The 19624-nt window shown below is 35.4% G+C and overlaps 2 protein-coding genes across 8 annotated transcripts in view; one reads left to right on the top strand and one right to left on the bottom strand.

Moving 5' to 3' along the window:
* Nucleotides 1–19624, top strand: part of LOC117329220 (neurobeachin-like) — a 313249-nt gene that overhangs the window by 210919 nt on the left and 82706 nt on the right. The gene's annotated exons all lie outside the window — the stretch shown is intronic.
* LOC117329221 (protein mab-21-like 2) lies at nucleotides 4536–7239 on the bottom strand. The gene has a single exon (XM_033887047.1). It carries the CDS (start codon nucleotides 6748–6750, stop codon nucleotides 5644–5646), a length of 1107 nt encoding a protein of 368 aa, XP_033742938.1. The 5' UTR covers nucleotides 6751–7239; the 3' UTR covers nucleotides 4536–5643.

The raw sequence follows: 19624 nt of genomic DNA, 5'->3' as shown, positions 1-19624 counted from the left end.
ATTACCATTTCAATGTTGTATATTGCACACAGGCCATGGCTTTAGCGGTGCTAACTGATGTAAAAAGTTATTAAAGGTAAGAAATCTGTTAAAATGGGTTAGGAAGGGGAGCAGACTAGATATCTGTTTGTATCGTTTTACATGTACTATCTAACTAAGGAGTAAACGACGGATATTGTCATGCCATGGGTATTAGTAGAATTGGCGTGATTAATATGGTATGTCCGAAAGGTAAACACAAAGTGTATTTATTAGACATTAATGTTAAGTTATATATAATTTTATGTCTGATAGAAGAATGTTAACAAAGTAGTCTGGAGATTTTAAGAAATGTGGATATTTCTTTCCTCTATTAGAATATATTTTGTTAATTCAATTAACATTAAACATAATTTATTAATCATGCTGCTTGTTTATTAAAGGTTGTAGAGATTGGTTATAATGAAAACATATACGAATGTACCGGTATTTAAGTATATTTTGGATTTTGTATTTTAAGTCAATTATAAGTATTTTATAAACAGCATGCTACTTTTGATGAGCTTTTCAAAGTTAATTTTCTCTTGATAATCAAGACGCAATATTTATTTTATCTCTGATCAGAATATTTTTGCACAAATATTCAATAAACTAAACATAATTAAACATTAAATTATCTTAATCAATTAAGTATAAATTAGAGTATGATAAATATACAATTGGAACTAACTATTATTGAATATTAAATGATATGTTGCATTATAAAATAATATTTAATAAATCATAATCTAAATACACTAAAATATTAATCAATATTTAATACAGTTAAGCGTATTACCTGTTTAATGTTTACCTATTGTGATTAAATCTAACACATAGTTTTACATTTAAATAATTATGAGTAAACACAAAAATAAATATCAAAACATGATAGCAACCCCACTAACACGTTAATGATAGACTTGGTGGTCAGGTAAAATCGCACAGTGTCAAAAATCCATATGTAATCATAATGAGAAAGGAAAAAATGATTATTTGATTAAATCTTCTAGCATGGGAGGGGCTGGAAGGCCATAGACTTGTAACAATGAATGGACATTTCTGTGTGTTTTTATGAATAAGGATACATCAGCAGTTCAGGTAGCCACTAGACTGTTAAATTGTCCATGAGAGTCTAAGAAAAGCATATGGCGGACCTTAAGATACGCATGATTAGAATAGTTTTATGTTAAAACGTCATCCTCGTAATTAATATCAAATATCTTATAGAATTACCACAAGCGATTAGAAAGGTTACCGCCGCGAAAATCCCCTAATTAACCATTTTAGCTTACTCTTGAACAACTATTTCGTTAAGCATTTTAACCAAAGAGTAATACTAATCATAAAATATAATATATAATATTAGCAATGAGAAGAAAAGTGAAGATGTGTATGGTTTTTTTTTAACTCAGAAGGCGACAAATAATCTTATTTTAAGCATAAAGAATCACCTCTTATGAAAATGGAGTCTAAATAACCCCAAAGTAATTAAACGTATGAGCGAGGGTCCTCTACCCACTTTAGAGCACTTGGAATGTACACACTTGACCTATTGGGTCCCGCCTCGACCGTAACCATTAAAAAAGAGTAACATCGCATACTTTTTTATTATGCCTTGCTAATATGTCTTTTTTATCATGTCATTTAATGTTTTCATAGGACAGAAGGCTATCAGACTATAAGTGGTTTATTGAAAATGGATCAGACTCTGCCCGCCAGGCAGTTTTTGTAGATAGTTTTAATACGACTTGGGTGGTATGTTTTTGCTTGGAGATTCACCTCATGCGAGACACATAACTGTCGACAGTCTCCCTTGTCTGCACTTCGTTGATGTTAATGTGTCGCTTTGATATGAAATAGTTTAACTTTGTTATGGATATTGTAAAACAGTATTCCCATCATTAAAGCGTCGCTTATTATGTAGTATATTGCAAATTTTATGAATTCGATGCATACTGATTTCTTCATGTATTTCTTCATAAAGCTATACGTTATAGCGTGACAGCGCCAGTTTTATATTCTGACATAATACAGGGTTAATTAGCGTACATGATGCATATCATAATGCTACCAGTTTTATTTAGAGAGGTAATAGAGAGACAGAAGACATATTTTTATCGGTGTTACGTGTGTAATTTGTGTCGCTGTCACGGCTTGTGAGTTTTCTGACTGATCAGTCAACACCAACATGCTACTCTCACAGAGAAAATGTAAACACCTATTAATAGATCTGTAATTATATTCCTATTAATTATGCAAGCATTTTTTATAGATTGGATAATAGACGTGGACAAATCTGGTTGAGTCACAAATATTTTATTGTTTTTTATATTTTCAGAATTAGCATATCAAGTTATTGTGAAATTAATTAACTTAGTGTAAGTTAATACAATAATTGTATATGTTTTAGTCCGAGTGTAACTTGACACACCTTTTTCATAGCTATAATGTAATTGATTTATATGGCATAACTAGCACAGGTCTAACAAAAGCTGATTTATTACCTGTGTTTTATACAGTTAAATCAGGTCAGTCCATAGCTCCACCCAGTACACCAAGCTTTAGTATTTTATAACCCGTTATATAATAAAGTAATTTTTTTTGTATTATATTATCTTTATATATTTAACTAGTTTGTTATGTTAACATTGCCGTCCAGTATAGCTGATATCTAGCCATCAATTACAAATATGATTTCAGCATGTGGTTTCAAAAAGATAATTTTTTAAGAAAAATTCATGTTTACAAAACTCATAACAATTTACTTTGTATTTCAATTCTAAAATCTGATATTATAACTTGTATTCTACTAGCCCATAACGTTTCATTAAAAGATATGTTTTGTCACAAAGACTGGTGTACCTTCATAATATAAATGATCAGTCCGTCTACTGTCACTTCCATGTCGGATTTGTCAAACAATTACAAATAGCAAACCCTTGACAAAATGTTGGTATTTCAGACATATCCTTATTTTTTGCGTCCGCTATTAAGGTATTTTAGCCTTTTAGTTGACGAGTTGAGGCATAATATGACATCTCAGTGCTTCCGTATGTCCTTAGGTATAAACCTCATTCATATGGTGAATATATACCATGTTAATAAAAATAAACACTTTACATGTTGATATTGACTATTTTATGACTAACTTAATATAACTACCTATTTTTTCAATATATATATATTTATTTATGATATCAGAAAATAGTTTAGGAAAATTTTCGGACATGGTTTAATGTTTTTTATGTTTTTTACGAAACTATCAGACAAAAAATCTATATCAATAAAATATCTGGCAATAGATAATTTATAAATTCTTACCATATTGCGATAAATGAAGAATAAACATATATTATGTTTATTGTATTGATATAAGCTCGATACACAGGTTATAATTTATAAGCTAGCTCAACAGATATATTGTTTAAAGGAATGCCATTTTGTGTGATGTACATACAGTATTTGTATATCAATAAGCTCTTCGTGACTGTCACAATGATTGTCACAAACTATGTTGTATATCTGTAGTTATTCGTACATTTTATCATTGTTAATTTCTTAAATAAATAGTAAATAAATCAAAAATATATGTAATCTTTTTTATGAATATTCAGTTTCTAATGAACAAAACAATATCTTGCTTTAACGATAGATAATAAAATACTACAATTAGCATGCATTAGAACAGATTATACACTGTTTCAAGAGAAGTGCACAAAACAAGAATTCCTTCATAGAACTTGCAACTTGTTTAACTCTACTCCTGACCATTTATATAAATTTGAAGAATATTTTTGAATATAACCCAAATAAGATCATAATACTTTATGATGCATTTTGGGGTTTGTTGTCTATTATAACAGAAACATTTTGGGGTTTGTTGTCTATTATAACAGAAATATCTAGCGGTTGCTAAACTGTAGTAAGTAACGTTAAATTAGTGGCATAGCGATGACAAGGTAAAAATAACTACACACTCATTTATCCTCAGATCACTCATCTATTGAAAAAGATCCAATACACAAAAATGCAATTAAAACGAACAGGGGTAAACATTTGACTTTACACCCAACAACGCCGTACAAATCCTTGGCACCGAAGACGACTCGAGTGGTTTGGTGTAATAACAGGCGGAAATAAACACACCATCGACAGGTACATTTTGTTAATGAATAGTTTTGTTTTCATACTCCTAAATAGTGGTGGGTTATACCTACTTAAAAACACTGAAACACTATACGAAGTACCATTTACTGTTATAGTAGCCTGCTGTGATGTTGAGAGATTGCGGTAGTCCTCGACAGCCAGACCTCTCATACCAAGGCCGGAATGTAGGCAATCTGGGCTGGGTAAATATCATTTCAGTGATAACTTAAACCAAAAATATCTTTTTAAACGTTTGTCACATGCTTTTATTATGAATGGTCTATTTTAAAACCTAATAGCACGTTATACATTTCAGTAATAGGTTGTGTTATCATATTTTCATTTCAAATACAACTGGAAACATAAAAATCTGTTGAATTCGTCTTTAATTTTTTGTACATATTTCTTTTTTGACATGAAATGGAATTTTTAAGAAGCAAGTGTTTGTGAACACTTTAATAACTTAGAAGTCAAAAATCTGTTCATCCATGTACACTCATTATTTAAAAGAAAATACACAAAAGACAACAACAACATTGTATCTTAACAACTAACAAGTTACGCAATGTAGCGCTCAAATTAGATCAGTTTTATCAAAACAATCACTCATTTTTTTCACATGCCAACAGTTTATCCATCGGCAAATATTTAAAACACATTCATAAATTAATCCAGTACTCCTCCTCAAGAAACTCTCTTATCTTTGGTATTAAAGAACTTGCTTATCGTAATAGAATTATTTATTATCATACTGCACCGAATTAACACGCCAGGTTGCCGTTTATATTTGATATATGTTCATGAACGAAAGACATACACTAAGCTTTAGTTTTTACTTTCGAAATTCATTACATTAGCACTCACCGAGATTAGCAATCTGTTCCAAGCGTTTTCAATCCACTGTATAAATCCATATATAGAGATATTACACCACAAAATGCACCAGAAGTCCGGTGTAAATCAGAGTCAGTGTATCTGGAGTCCCCGTACTCTTTCACCGTGCACTGGTGACAAATATCAGCTGCTGCCCCCCTCTCCGTTCCCCCTCAATCTAATCTCCCTCGTATATATATCTCCCAGTTTACACTCTGAATTACACAACAAATACTATATAATGACTTGCAATACAACTTATTCAGATTTATATGTTTTGTCAGCTAGCAACACAATTAAAGCGTCTATAAATCTACTTTCCGACATAAATATGTCACCAAAATCAAAATAAAATTGATGCTAAAGCATTAAAATTACTTTTATATTTCAGAACTATTTTTAAGTATGCATGTTTTATTTCTAATAATAAATCTTATTCTATTTTGATTGATATTCCTACCAGCCTTATCCCAATGCCCTTTGCCTGGTTGATAGATAGGGAAACCATACACCTCAATTTACGATGAATTCCTGTCAATACTGGACATCCTGTATGATAAACCATTCAGCGTTCCTCGAACACACATCACAGACAAAATACATTTAAAGCTTTTCTAAACTTTTTGGATTCGTTAAAAGTTCCCGGAGAATCCGCCACGCTTGTTTTGCAGCATTGTCCATTCCGGATGTGGTCTTGCCCTTAAATAAGTCCACGTTTGGTAGAAAGTAATGTGGACACCTCCTGTTCTGTAAACACGAAATCAGCTGAAGCAAGATACCGTTCAGTCTGTCACCCAAGCACGTGTCGTCCCACTCGATTTCGCGCGGGTGTTTTTCACATTCGTACAGAAGTAGAGTCTTCATGATATAAGAGGTGATGGGTTGTCCCGGAATGTCAAGGTGTCTGTCGCGGAAGGTTTTCATGATACTTAGACACTTCCGTCTGCACCCCCCATACAGAAGTCTGTCCTCAGCATACTTGAACGACATGGCCCATGCATCTCCTTCGGCCGCACTCTGTTTGTCCTTCATGTAGATGCTTTCACGGGATAGTAGATCGAATCCCTCTGTCTTGACCTCTGCTACGAGGTTCGGGTTTGGCCAGGGTATATGGGGTACCGGCCAGTGTGCAGCACTACGACACCAGATACCGCCACACCTGAAAGCTGGGGTCACTTGCACCACAAACCTTTCCTTAATCCGAAGCTTAACCTCTGTTGTGTCAGCGACCATTTTTACGATGTCCCTATAACTACATTTGTCCACTGCTTGTGCCACTAATGTTTGGAATCTGGACCTTATTTTCCTGGCGGAGAGATACCCAGACGCCGTGATAAACTCCACCCATAGCGACATTGACCGTTTTCGGCCATCGCTTAACTTCAACACGGCACAACCGGGTATCGTACCATCGTCAACGAAATTGAATACACCCATTTGGTTTAAATAGAGCACTACCTCAAATTCGGTAGGAGAAACAACGTCCAACCCCTCATATCGTCCATTGGCTTCATTCAAAGAGCTGATGAACCGAGGTTCCTGAACTTCTACTTCCTTGAGCACATCCTGCACCACCTTGCACACCTCGCGTATGGTCTTCATGGTGGCACCCTGCCGTGACTGCACCCGTTCATTATAGTACTTGTTCAATTGGAACAAGATCTTAGATTGCGCAGCCAACATATCTGCCGATCCCCCTTCCAGAAGCATAGTCAGTGTTTTAATATCAAAAGGTGTTGGTATCAGTTATAGATGTCCAAAAATGTTGGAGGGTAAAAAGTCTCCAGATTTTTTCTTCACTTTATTTCGAAGTCCAGGAATTTATCCTATGTTATAGCACACTTAAAATGGACATCATCATTGTAATATCATCTGTAAATAAGATCCGCAGTTCTTATCCCTGATCGCCGTTTGTTTACAAATGTGTGCAACAGGCGTCAGACAGTCCAGGTAAGTATCACCGTGGGTCAGCAGTGACACCCACGTAGGTATGTAAGTGACCACTGGCTCCGTACTTAGAACAAATCGCCAGTACTATCCATCCATGGTCAGTAGAGTATGTATGCACCACTAGTGAACTCTATCTATACACCAATTGTCTTCTGCTCCTCGAGTAGAAACGATTTTGTATGCATTAACTACGGTTACTGCTCCGATAGCCCGCTATATGTCTCCTTTCAGCATGTTGGAGAGATCCTCTGCTATTTGACTGTCATATGGCTGATAATTGAAAGGTAAACATTGCCAACCATCGGCCAATGGTAAGCCCGCTTCTGTTATCGAAGTAGGGGCTAGCTCCGCCTACTTAAACGCCCATAGGCAGTTCTAATCAATTAGTCCGGCTATGACACGCCTTTCTGTTAAATGAATAAGCAGCGGATTTGATGAGCTCACCCGCAGTGAATTACAAGTAAAGTTAGCTACGCATGGCTCACCAGAGCGAATAATTCTTGTGGGGGAAATAGACACGGCTTTATCGCGGTGATGAGATGTGCCCGCAGAGCTTCCCTCAGTGGAATAACTGTTCATTTTCTGACAGTATTTTAAGAAACCTTTCATCAATTACAAGACAAATACAACACAAACCATAGCTACGTACATAATTGGGCGATCTGCTTCTTGTGTATTATTTACCTTTGAAAACGAGTATTAACATACTGAACGCACACTTACACTAGCTGGCGGTGTGCTGATTTTACGTACAGGATATCCGAGGGTTCCCTCATCTCCGTGTCACTGCCAGGAATTGTTCGTGCTATGGGATCTGATATATATTATACCAATAGACGGTTTGATAATCCCATGGACGCCAGGCTAGTGCGCCCGCCTAAAGTGAATCCGATAGCGTATGTAATCGTAGTTAATTTTAATCCGTATTGGAATTCCTATCTGAATAGTGTTAAAGTATATTATTTAAACAACATTAATCTTATTGATAACATATTTATTATTTAAAGTTAACTCAAAGTACATGTTGTTTTTATTTTGAAATAAAGTAAGCATTTCTCCGTTCCTTTCCACAGAAGTTCTATCTCTCGGGAGAATGGTTTGAATTACCCAAACTAATTTTATTTCGCACCTGTTACAGATTTACGTAGATTCTACTTTGTTTTATTGTCAGAATATTTATTTTAATTTTTCCCCATTGATGCTTTAATAAAAATTAAAAAAACATGATTATAAATTAACAGTAGATAGTGTATAAAAAATTATTCCGTATTAACCTGATAGTCCGATAACTGGTTCGTCCTTTGTTTATCGAATTCTACCATTTTACTGTTTATTTTCTGTGTAAAAATACATAAACAAAAGCCACTAACATTGAAATTTTACTTTATTTATTTATCTTTTTTTCTCGTTTTTATTGCTCCGATTATCTATTTCCAGCATTAATATTATGATAGCATAACATATATTGATGTGTTGGCCGAGACTGCTTGAGCACTACATACAGTGTTATCATTATGTGACTCTATAATATATGAATATCTCTATGTCTTTGCTACATATTAAGTAAATCCGTGCTTTTGCGGCTACCATATAATTTAAAATTTGTTTTGTGAGCATATATATAAGGTGCACTCGGATTGATGATACCATTGTTGTTAATCATTCGCCCGATATTACAGATCTTACATATAGTTTATGGACCAGTGTACTGTTGAATATTGACCCAAAACCGCCGACCAAAAACAGATAGGATTTTTCTGTTTGTAGATTAAATCGTAACGTGGCCGTTATTTTAAGAGTGTATACAGTACAGATGTATTCAGAGCTAAACAATAGTATGTGTTCGGGGACAATAGGAAATTATGATAGGTAGTAAATATTAGTTTTAATCTGATGACAGGACACCATTTCTATAGCCTCGGGCACCTTATATGTTACTAATCAATGTTGATGGGAAATGTAGCTATAGGTTGTCACTGCTGTGCGATAATTATATATCACACAACTTAGTCCAAGTTTAGACGTGTCCTAGAAATAACAATTAAAATTCTGTTTTACTATCTTTAAATTTTTCATAATAATTTACCAATTATAAGTAAGCTCTGAACTGATAAATTGTATTTTAGCCTTGTGATAACGAGAATGAGTAAAATTTGAAGACCAGACTTGATTTACCAGATTGAACTCTTTATTTCTTTGCACATTAGCACGTTCATGTGGCTTTTATGATATATTTGAATTTTTAAAAATCATGTATTTATTACATGCCTGATTAAGGTTATGTAGTGAGCAAACTTTACTCCTCTCTCAGAGTAAAATACATATTTCTGTATCATTTACTCATGGGTACCAACATATACCCCATCATCGGACTGATGTTTCTGATATTCACCAGGACTATTTTAAAACGTTGTATGCATTATATTTTTGCTGAAGTGAACAGCTTCCTCAGGACAGACAGAAAATATTTCTGAATTTTTAATTAGTTGTTTACGCGATGTAAATGCCGACTGGATATTAAATATTTATTAGTCAAAATTGTATTTTAAGATAACAGCATACATAATGTAGTAATCGTTAGGATGTTAAATATTACAAAACCGAACAGCCATGTGCCACTATTTGTACTAAAGAGACAGTTATATCTGAATATCGCGGACAAGGATTTGATTTCAAACAAAACATGTATTCTGCTCGAGTCGATTTTAATGCTTTAGCATTGCATCGTTTTAACGCTATATTACAACACATTTAGAACCCATTAATAATGTATATAGATCGCTGTAAAAATCTCTCCTCCATCTACCGTAAAATTGGACTTAATTAGGCCTGCATCAGCTACACGTCACGTGTGGTGAGGTGGAAATCAGCAAAAAGGCTGCGCGTGCCAACGTTTCGGATGAAAGAGGCTGTTACATCTAGTTACAACCTCCCTATTGTCGTCCGATGAATAAATAAACATCAATGTTTATTTTACAAACTACCCATGGACGACAAGGAAAGCCCCGCGTATTTATGGAGACTTCCGAGATTCGTACGAATTTCTGACTCGTTTAACATATTCAAAGTGGGACTATTATTGTATAGATTTCTGCCAGATGCGGCTCACTGTCAGTCTGATATAGTGCCATCACCGTCACCGGTTCTGTTGTTTACCATGCACCATCTTCTAACTCTTACCAAAATTCGATTAGTATTGATTTCTCAGTGTCTGGGAAATGTTCACTTGAAGGGGTAAAGTCAATATTTGTCTCCATCTCACTCGACTAGTGACCCTGCTATTGTCGAATTATTGTAATTTGGTTGTAGCATAAGGCAAAACTAATCCCGTGGATTCTGGAACTCTTGAAGCTAATAATTAGTCCCTTGGGCCCTCTGCCATCATTATGATACCCGGACCGGAGCGGGTTTCCGGACCTGTCACGGAAAACGCGCAGGTTTGTGACAGAACGGGCTATTTTGTACCCCACGGGTTATGCGTTGCTATTGATTCTAAAGCATACATTGTCTGTGATAACCTGGAGCTGGTTATTTAAACAGGAATAAAATATGATATATGTTTATAAAAATTATCCATTTATGAAAATTTTGAATTAGAAAACTTCACATCAGACGAAGTTACGAACTAATAATGGAATTATCTATTCAATAAATAATTCTGTTTTAATGTTAATTCATATTTGATCGGTGCCTGCAACTTTAACAGAAATTATTTTAAATTAACATCGGCATTAGGCTGTAGCGACAAACAGTTACGTTTAGTTTTCTAGTAGAGCTAACGAGTGACCTTTGACGTCTTAACAATATTTTCAGCATTTTCATATCGAATAATGCAAAACGCTGAAAACTACACAATTCGACATTCTCGACTTATGAAATAAGAAGCTGAATTCGTAGGTGTTATCTGTTGTATATCGAGGCCGTTATAACATCATTTTATCTGTTTACCCATTCCGTCTTTATGGTAATAAAACATTTATAAATAAATCCTATCATCTAGTTGATTAAAAAATAATATAATCGTAACAATTATTGCATATATTGTTAATAATCTTCAAATTCATATATATTTGTTACATGTACTAGAATAAAATATATCCCAATAGAAATACATGAATGCGTTTGTTGTCAGTCTTTGAAATTGGCATGTATGCGAGAATTGATGGAGCAGAAATATAAATTAATTGATTTTCCGTAATGATACTTTAGTATTAATGACATATATCATATGTAATAAAAGAGTTTATATTAATTACAATTAATTAATATTTCGTCACTCCCCTGGTTAAGTTAATTAATACCAAAACATTATGAACTTCTATAATCCGCTGTCAAACATACCTCTCTAAATCATCGACTTCAGGCCTTAGGTTCATAATCTTTGAACCCTAAGTTTTTTTCACAGAAAAAAAATCATTTAATATATATTTTTAATTGTTCAGATGTTCTTGTCTTTATATGGGGTATTGGCATGTTTTGTTTCATTTGATATAGGGGGACATCTATAGCCTAAATACAGCTGTTATAATTTGTTAAAGGGACACGTTCTGTGTATAATTATTAGATAAGTGTGATTCTTCAGGGAATTATCTTAACGTGTTCCTGACGTTAACACAAAATAAACTCTTTTCCAAAAGAGTTCCATTTTAACGACCCGTATCTTTTAAAGTAAGACTCGATTTATTATCAAACATGTATGAACAAGACTAAGCCCTGTACATTGGAATATTTTATTTAAACTCTGAATTGTTATATTTGTAAAGAGACAGGAATAACTATATTCCTATATGATATAATTATAGTTCAAGAATGGTCATCATTGTATTAGTAATATTAGTAGTAATTACGTGATGAACTAAGTTTGTCCTTTTTCTTATGGAAAGGGCGATTATATAAGTTGAAACAATTTATGTCCAATCCTTCTGTAATTATTTTCTTATAAGATTTGTTTAAGCTTAAACTATTACATATATGTGATATTCAAGGGAAATACTTCTGTAACCACATATACAATCAAGTTATGACACAGAAATATTCATTGCCGAGAATGCTCACAAATACATATATATCCGAATAAAAAGATTAGTGTTTATCCATAGAGATTTAAGTTTATAATTGAAAAAAAAAAAAAATATTTACAATACGCAAGATTCCGCTCTGGAATGAACTACCGAATTAATATCTATGCATAATACGAACTAGAAAATTACCAAGAACGAATCTAATTTTTTGATTGAAATTAATTACCAAATTAATGCCTATATTACATTAAAGTGTTATGCACATACCGACACATTTCTTGCAGAATAATGATATCAGTAGTCTTGTTAATAAAATCACACAAAATCACCGTATCTTCATGCTTGAATGAACATTACGACATAAAAATATTATAAATCATACAACATATCTCCAAAGTCAGATAGGAGCAGTTAATCCATATACAGCACTATATTAACACGTTAGGTCCGAAATCTGTCCTAATCTGACAAAATCACACAGGTGTCACATACGAGATGTTACCTTACCTAGGTCATTAACCAGGTAAAACCACATGTCAGCGAAATGTCGCCATCCTTATCGCCTTCTGGATCTGATCATCAGCCTTTCAAAATACGTCATCAATCTCTTTCCCACCCAAATCATGGCAGTCGGAGTACCCGAAGGGGACGTGACGTCATGGCACCAAGCCCGGCTTTGTAGGGGCGTGTGCTCGGTAAACCTCGAAGCGGTTATATCTTATATCTACTGAATAAATATTGACAAGTTTGTTATTGGTATAGATTCAATATTTTTCTATCTAAAAGGAAACCCACAAAAAAACTATATTTCGGGTTTTATTCAAAGTTATGATTTTATATATACTTTTTCATCCAATGTCAATCAATATGCTGATTAGTATGTTTTAAGTCAATATTATTTTTAGTACTGTAGTTGATTAATTTGAAATACCAGTTCATATCTATCCCGCTCTTATTTGATATCATAATCCCTCAGGACAGTTTTATTTCCAAAGATTAATACGATGATATGAAAGTCATATTAGTTGATCATACCTTCGCTTAGAATAAAATTACAAACAATTAAAACCATTATTTTTATTCCAATTGACTTGGAAAATAGTTTTAAATTATCAACTGGACAAATATGACAGGAATGAAGCCCAACGCATCTCCTCCCCGTTCATCAAAAAAATACCATAAAATCATTATATAAAGTAGAAATTTCAACTGTGATAACTGTATAATTTACAAACAGTCAATCAATGCATGTCTATTCCATTGTTTATTATTTCATATTTCTCTGAATGTTCCTCGTACAATTTACCCCACTTCGCTACACTGCCCGGATACTACTCGTACAATTTACCCCACTTCGCTACACTGCCCGGATGTTCCTCGTACAATTTACCCCACTTCGCTACACTGCCCGGATGTTCCTCGTACAATTTACCCCACTTCGCTACACTGCCCGGATGTTCCTCGTACAATTTACCCCCACTTCGCTACACTGCCCGGATACTACTCGTACAATTTACCCCACTTCGATACACTGCCCGGATGTTCCTCGTACAATTTACCCCCACTTCGCTACACTGCCCGGATACTACTCGTACAATTTCCCCCACTTCGCTACACTGCCCGGATGTTCCTCGTACAATTTACCCCACTTTGCTACACTGCCCGGATGTTCCTCGTACAATTTACCCCACTTCGTTACACTGCCCGGATGTTCCTCGTACAATTTACCCCACTTCGTTACACTGCCCGGATGTTCCTCGTACAATTTACCCCACTTCGCTACACTACCCGGATGTTCCTCGTACAATTTACCCCACTTCGATACACTGCCCGGATGTTCCTCGTACAATTTACCCCACTTCGATACACTGCCCGGATGTTCCTCGTACAATTTACCCCACTTCGTTACACTGCCCGGATGTTCCTCGTACAATTTACCCCACTTCGCTACACTACCCGGATGTTCCTCGTACAATTTACCCCACTTCGTTACACTGCCCGGATGTTCCTCGTACAATTTACCCTACTTCGCTACACTGCCCGGATACTACTCGTACAATTTACCCCACTTCGCTACACTACCCGGATGTTCCTCGTACAATTTACCCCACTTCGCTACACTGCCCGGATGTTCCTAGTACAATTTACCCCACTTCGCTACACTGCCCGGATGCTACTCGTACAATTAAGCCCACTTCGCTACACTACCCGGATGTTCCTCGTACAATTTACCCCACTTCGCTACACTGCCCGGATACTACTCGTACAATTTACCCCACTTCGCTACACTACCCGGATGTTCCTCGTACAATTTACCCCACTTCGCTACACTGCCCGGATGTTCCTCGTACAATTTACCCCACTTCGCTACACTGCCCGGATGCTACTCGTACAATTAAGCCCACTTCGCTACACTGCCCGGATGCTACTCGTACAATTAAGCCCACTTCGCTACACTACCCGGATGTTATTGTGTAATATGTTCTAGTCAATACGCGCACTTGCTGTATTTGTTTTAGGAACACACAAATCAATAGTAGACTAAAGAGGATTTCCGAATCAATATCATATCATTTACATGTTACCTTGTGTGGAGAGAATTGAGTCGATGTCTTGCTGGAAAAATAAATCGTATTTAATGTGATTCCGTAGAACCAGAGACATTTAATTATATACATTTTTAAAAGCACCTGCATCCGTCCCTGATGGAGTTAATTATCCTTTCACAATACCCAGTATACAGTGGCGTTGCTTCATTTCAGGAGAAAGCCTGCTGTAAATTTAAAATAAAAATGTCTTTTGTAAAGCAAACATGTATAACTAGTTGTGTCTGACTGTGTATCACAGGTTCTTGTCCATGCAAAGAAAACATGAAATAATTTGTAAAATACGACATAAATTTATCGAGAAAGGCACGCTTAAAGACAAAATACGGCGTATAACTTTCAATGGGATATATATTTCCATTAATCATCTTCTGTCTGTAGTTTCAAATAAATGTAAGCTTAATTAGTATTCCAATTAAGGAAAACTCAAACTGAGAGAAATAGTTTTAAATGTTTTGTAATATAAAAGCTATCGATGTTACAAAGAACATCCAGCTTTAGTGTCATTATAATGGTTTCCAATCTGGAAAATGACCATCCTGTATTGTCCGGTCTGGAGAATGACCACCATGTATTGTCCAGTCTGGAGAATGACCACCATGTATTGTCCAGTCTGGAGAATGACTATCATGTATTGTCCAGTCTGGAGAATGACCACCATGTATTGTCCAGTCTGGAGAATGACTATCATGTATTGTCCGGTCTGGAGAATGACCACCATGTATTGTCCAGTCTTGAGAATGACTATCATGTATTGTCCAGTCTGGAGAATGACTATCATGTATTGTCCAGTCTGGAGAATGACTATCATGTATTGTCCGGTCTGGAGAATGACTATCATGTATTGTCCGGTCTGGAGAATGACCACCATGTATTGTCCAGTCTGGAGAATGACTATCATGTATTGTCCGGTCTGGAGAATGACCACCATGTATTGTCCAGTCTGGAGAATGACTATCATGTATTGTCCAGTCTGGAGAATGACTATCATGTATTGTCCAGTCTGGAGAATGACTATCATGTATTGTCCAGTCTGGAGAATGACTATCATGTATTTCCGATCTAGAGAATGACTATCATGTATTGTCCGGTCTGGAGAATGACCACCATGTATTGTCCAGTCTGGAGAATGACTATCATGTATTTTCCGGTCTGGAGAATGACTATCATGTATTGTCCGATCTGGAGAATGACTATCATGTATTGTCCGATCTGGAGAATGACTATCATGTATTTTCCGGTTTGGAGAATGACTATCATGTATTGTCCAGTCTGGAGAATGACCACCATGTATTGTCCGATCTGGAGAATGACTATCATGTATTGTCCCGTCTGGAGAATGACTATCATGTATTGTCCAGTCTGGAGAATGACTATCATGTATTTTCCAGTCTGGAGAATGACTATCATGTATTGTCCGATCTGGAGAATGACTATCATGTATTGTCCGGTCTGGAGAATGACCACCATGTACTGTCCAGTCTGGAGAATGTCTGACCACCACGTGTTGTCCGGTCTGGAGAATGACTATGTTGTAAAGTCTAGTCCATATATTTTCTTTGGGTCCAAACTATTCTCCTCTTATTGTTAAATCATAACTATTAGTCTGTCTCAAGTCCAAACACAAGACAATGTTTTAATCAAACATAAAATGAAAACTATTTTAGCCCACCAACATACAAAGGTGGGTATCGTTGTAAAGCACTTTATCTGAAACATAAATAATGTTCTTTTAAGATGTTTGGCATTTTACAAATTCAAATTTCTCATTGTTACATTTTCACTTAGTCAAATTGGTGTCCGTTGTGCACCTACTTTAGGCTTTCCTCCATACCAAACATTGCAGTTGTTGTTTTATAGGAATTAGAAGCTTTTAAAGTGCTCGTTTGTAAAACTAGTAACGACCTTCACACATAATATGTATATAATTACGGCACAGATATTATAAGAATGTATACATATCTAAAATATACATCGCTAGCATTATTAGTAAGTTTTATCAAGCTTTGGCAAACCACTCAAATTTGATTTTGGATAATTTATTGGCAAATTTAAGTTTTTACCATGCTTCATTATTTAGTGTTTACCTGTTTAAATGCAATAGTTGCATGGTTTGTTTTTAAATAAACACACATGATAGATTTAGGATGAATACAAATATCACCGAAGCAAAATCTGAAATATAACCAGCTTTGTGATATGTTAAGATAACATTCGAATCCAAACATATTTTCTAATTCATTAAAACAAGCCAGTTAAGATGTTGTGTGAAAGATTCTACCTAACTGAACAATTTGCTTGAAAAGTAAACACATTGCGTAAATACGGAGAAAAAGTATCATAAAATGCCCCTAAAAATTTGTGAGGCTGACAATGGGTGATATGGTTACTTCCAGAAAGGAGCATATCAGAATCTGTAAACAATATGATACTAAACATGGAACACCCAGGTAAACAAAGGCTATTTATCACAATTTAGATTGTTTCTTTCTCACGTATTTAAAGGAATCCTGGTGAGCTCACTTTGTACGTAATCACAGTAAAACCTAAACAATTAGATCACATATCCACAGCCTCAGAACGTAATGTAACGCCTTAATATTTCGGTACATTTAAAATGTAACCTTTTCGTCAATTCGTATATTGCGCGAGGTGTTTGCCGAATCGATTTGTAGATTTGATTGTATACTTTACCCCATAAATGTACAGATGCTAAAGTGACAAAGATTTTAATCGCGGAAACGTCAAACATAAATGAACATAAGTAAAACTTTGTTATCACGAAATCTGATAATTTGGATATCTTAAAGTTGTTCTATGACACCACTGGCTTCGAGAAAACGAGGTTCCACTGTATTTTATTTACATAACGACCTGAAGAGTTCGTTCCGCCAATAAGAGAGACAAAGCCTGAAGTATGGACGGAACCACGAAAACAGAGGAGACACCAAAACGAAACGGCAAACAACATGGAATAAAATGATGAACTACTTAACCGAGACAGAAATGTACTACGTTTGGAAATGTAAGACAGAGAAATAACGTATATCGTTTCCTGGTACTGGGCCTACCCTGACACTTGACAATGGCATCAAAGTGATGGAAATGTTTTCAGCGGACGCCAAGTAAGCTGAAGTCAGAACAAGACAATAGAATGCGTATAAGATTGGAGGAAAGATGGGGGTCAACATTTGGCCCCCACGTCAATAGATTTAGTTTTTTCACCATTTGTAGAGGCATGAAAATGATGCATAACCACATACATGTAAATGATTAGTCATTATTACTACTGATAGCCGTAGTGGACCTCCTTACGTAACACCAAGTTGAGGGTTGGGGTACCCTAACAAACTGGTAAACAATTCTCACAGGACACTGTAATAAGGGAGAGATATTAATATATAGATAATTGCATTTTGGGGCGAAAATTGACGTGACCCCTTATGAGATGTTGCTAGATGTTCATGTAACGGAGTGAGAGTATGGATCTAGATTTCAATTAGAGTGCTATGTGAGCAATATCTGACCAAAACAGTTTCAAGCTTAAACTTGTAAATCGCTATTTTATTTATATTCTTATTGATATTCTTGTGATTACTCATCAACTATATTAGCAAACTATTTTGAAGTATACTTATCATCACAAAATAGAAATAGTTTTGAATATGACTTTGTTTTGACATTGATAATTAACTCTTGACTATCTGAACGTTAGCCAGTACATAGGCCCTCTGATCCCCACGGACGAACGGACGTAATATCTTACTAAACTCAGTGAGATTTAAATTACACATAATATAAACAAAATACAAAACGGTATATTGGTATGCTACTTATGAAGATGTGTTGTTTGAACTATTATTGGATCAGTGGAACTAAGCAAACAAAACAAAACAAGGAAAGTTTACAATTATCAATAATTTAATTTTGCTTGTAACAAGCATTTTCATTGGCTCAAAAAATTATGTTATCATCTCATAACATAAAAAAAATAATAAACTGTGACGTCAGCGGAGTAATCGTTGTTCACGGGATTTTGTATTTATCGATGCGTTTTTAAATATCTGGAGCAAAATAAACATGTTAAACTTAATGAAAATGTTTCTTATCGTTGTTAATTAAATTATAAGTTTTTTGTGTTATTGCCCAATAACGTAAAAAAATATTACAGTTAACCCTTAAATAATGCTGAGGGCAAAAATGATGAAATAGTAAAAGTGACGGTCAGATGAGAATGTGAACAGGCTAGTGCTACAGTACCCTGGGGCGTACACAGGTACATTGCGAAGCTAACATGTCAATATACAGGTGTTCACTGATGGCGATATCAGGTGTATACTGGCAGGATGGTATTATACCAGTCAGGTACATAATGTAGATAGGTCACCATACTTACAGTGTTAACACGGCTCAGTGACCATACTTACAGTGTTAACACAGCTCGGTGGCCATACTTACAGTGTTAACACAGCTCGGTTACCATACTTACAGTGTAAACACAGCTCGGTTACCATACTTACAGTGTTAACACAGCTCGGTTACCATACTTATAATGTAAACACAGTTCCGTCACCATACTTACGGTGTTAACACAGTTTGGTCACCATACTTACAATGTAAACACAGCTCTGTCACCATACTTACAGGGTAAACACAGTTTTGTCACCATACTTACAGTGTAAACACAGCTCGGTTACCATACTTACAGTGTAAACAGCTCGGTTACCATACTTACAGTGTAAACACAGCTCGGTTACCATACTTACAGTGTTAACACAGCTCGGTTACCATACTTACAGTGTTAACACAGCTCGGTTACCATACTTACAGTGTAAACAGCTCGGTAACCATACTTACAGTGTAAACAGCTCGATAACCATACTTACAGTGTTAACACAGCTCGGTAACCATACTTACAGTGTTAACACAGTTTTGTCACCATACTTACGGTGTTAACACAGCTCGATCACCATACTTAAGGTGTAAACATAGTTTTGTCACCATACT

Source organism: Pecten maximus, chromosome 6 (genome assembly GCF_902652985.1).
Source record: "Pecten maximus chromosome 6, xPecMax1.1, whole genome shotgun sequence".
Classification (NCBI taxonomy): domain Eukaryota; kingdom Metazoa; phylum Mollusca; class Bivalvia; order Pectinida; family Pectinidae; genus Pecten; species Pecten maximus.
The sequence above is the reverse complement of the archived record's forward strand: the minus strand, read 5'-3'. Positions and strand labels throughout refer to the sequence as shown.

Bases quoted from the DNA above. Each gene is read 5' to 3' on its own strand.
- LOC117329221 (XM_033887047.1), bottom strand. From the start codon at position 6,750: ATGCTTCTGGAAGGGGGATCGGCAGATATGTTGGCTGCGCAATCTAAG.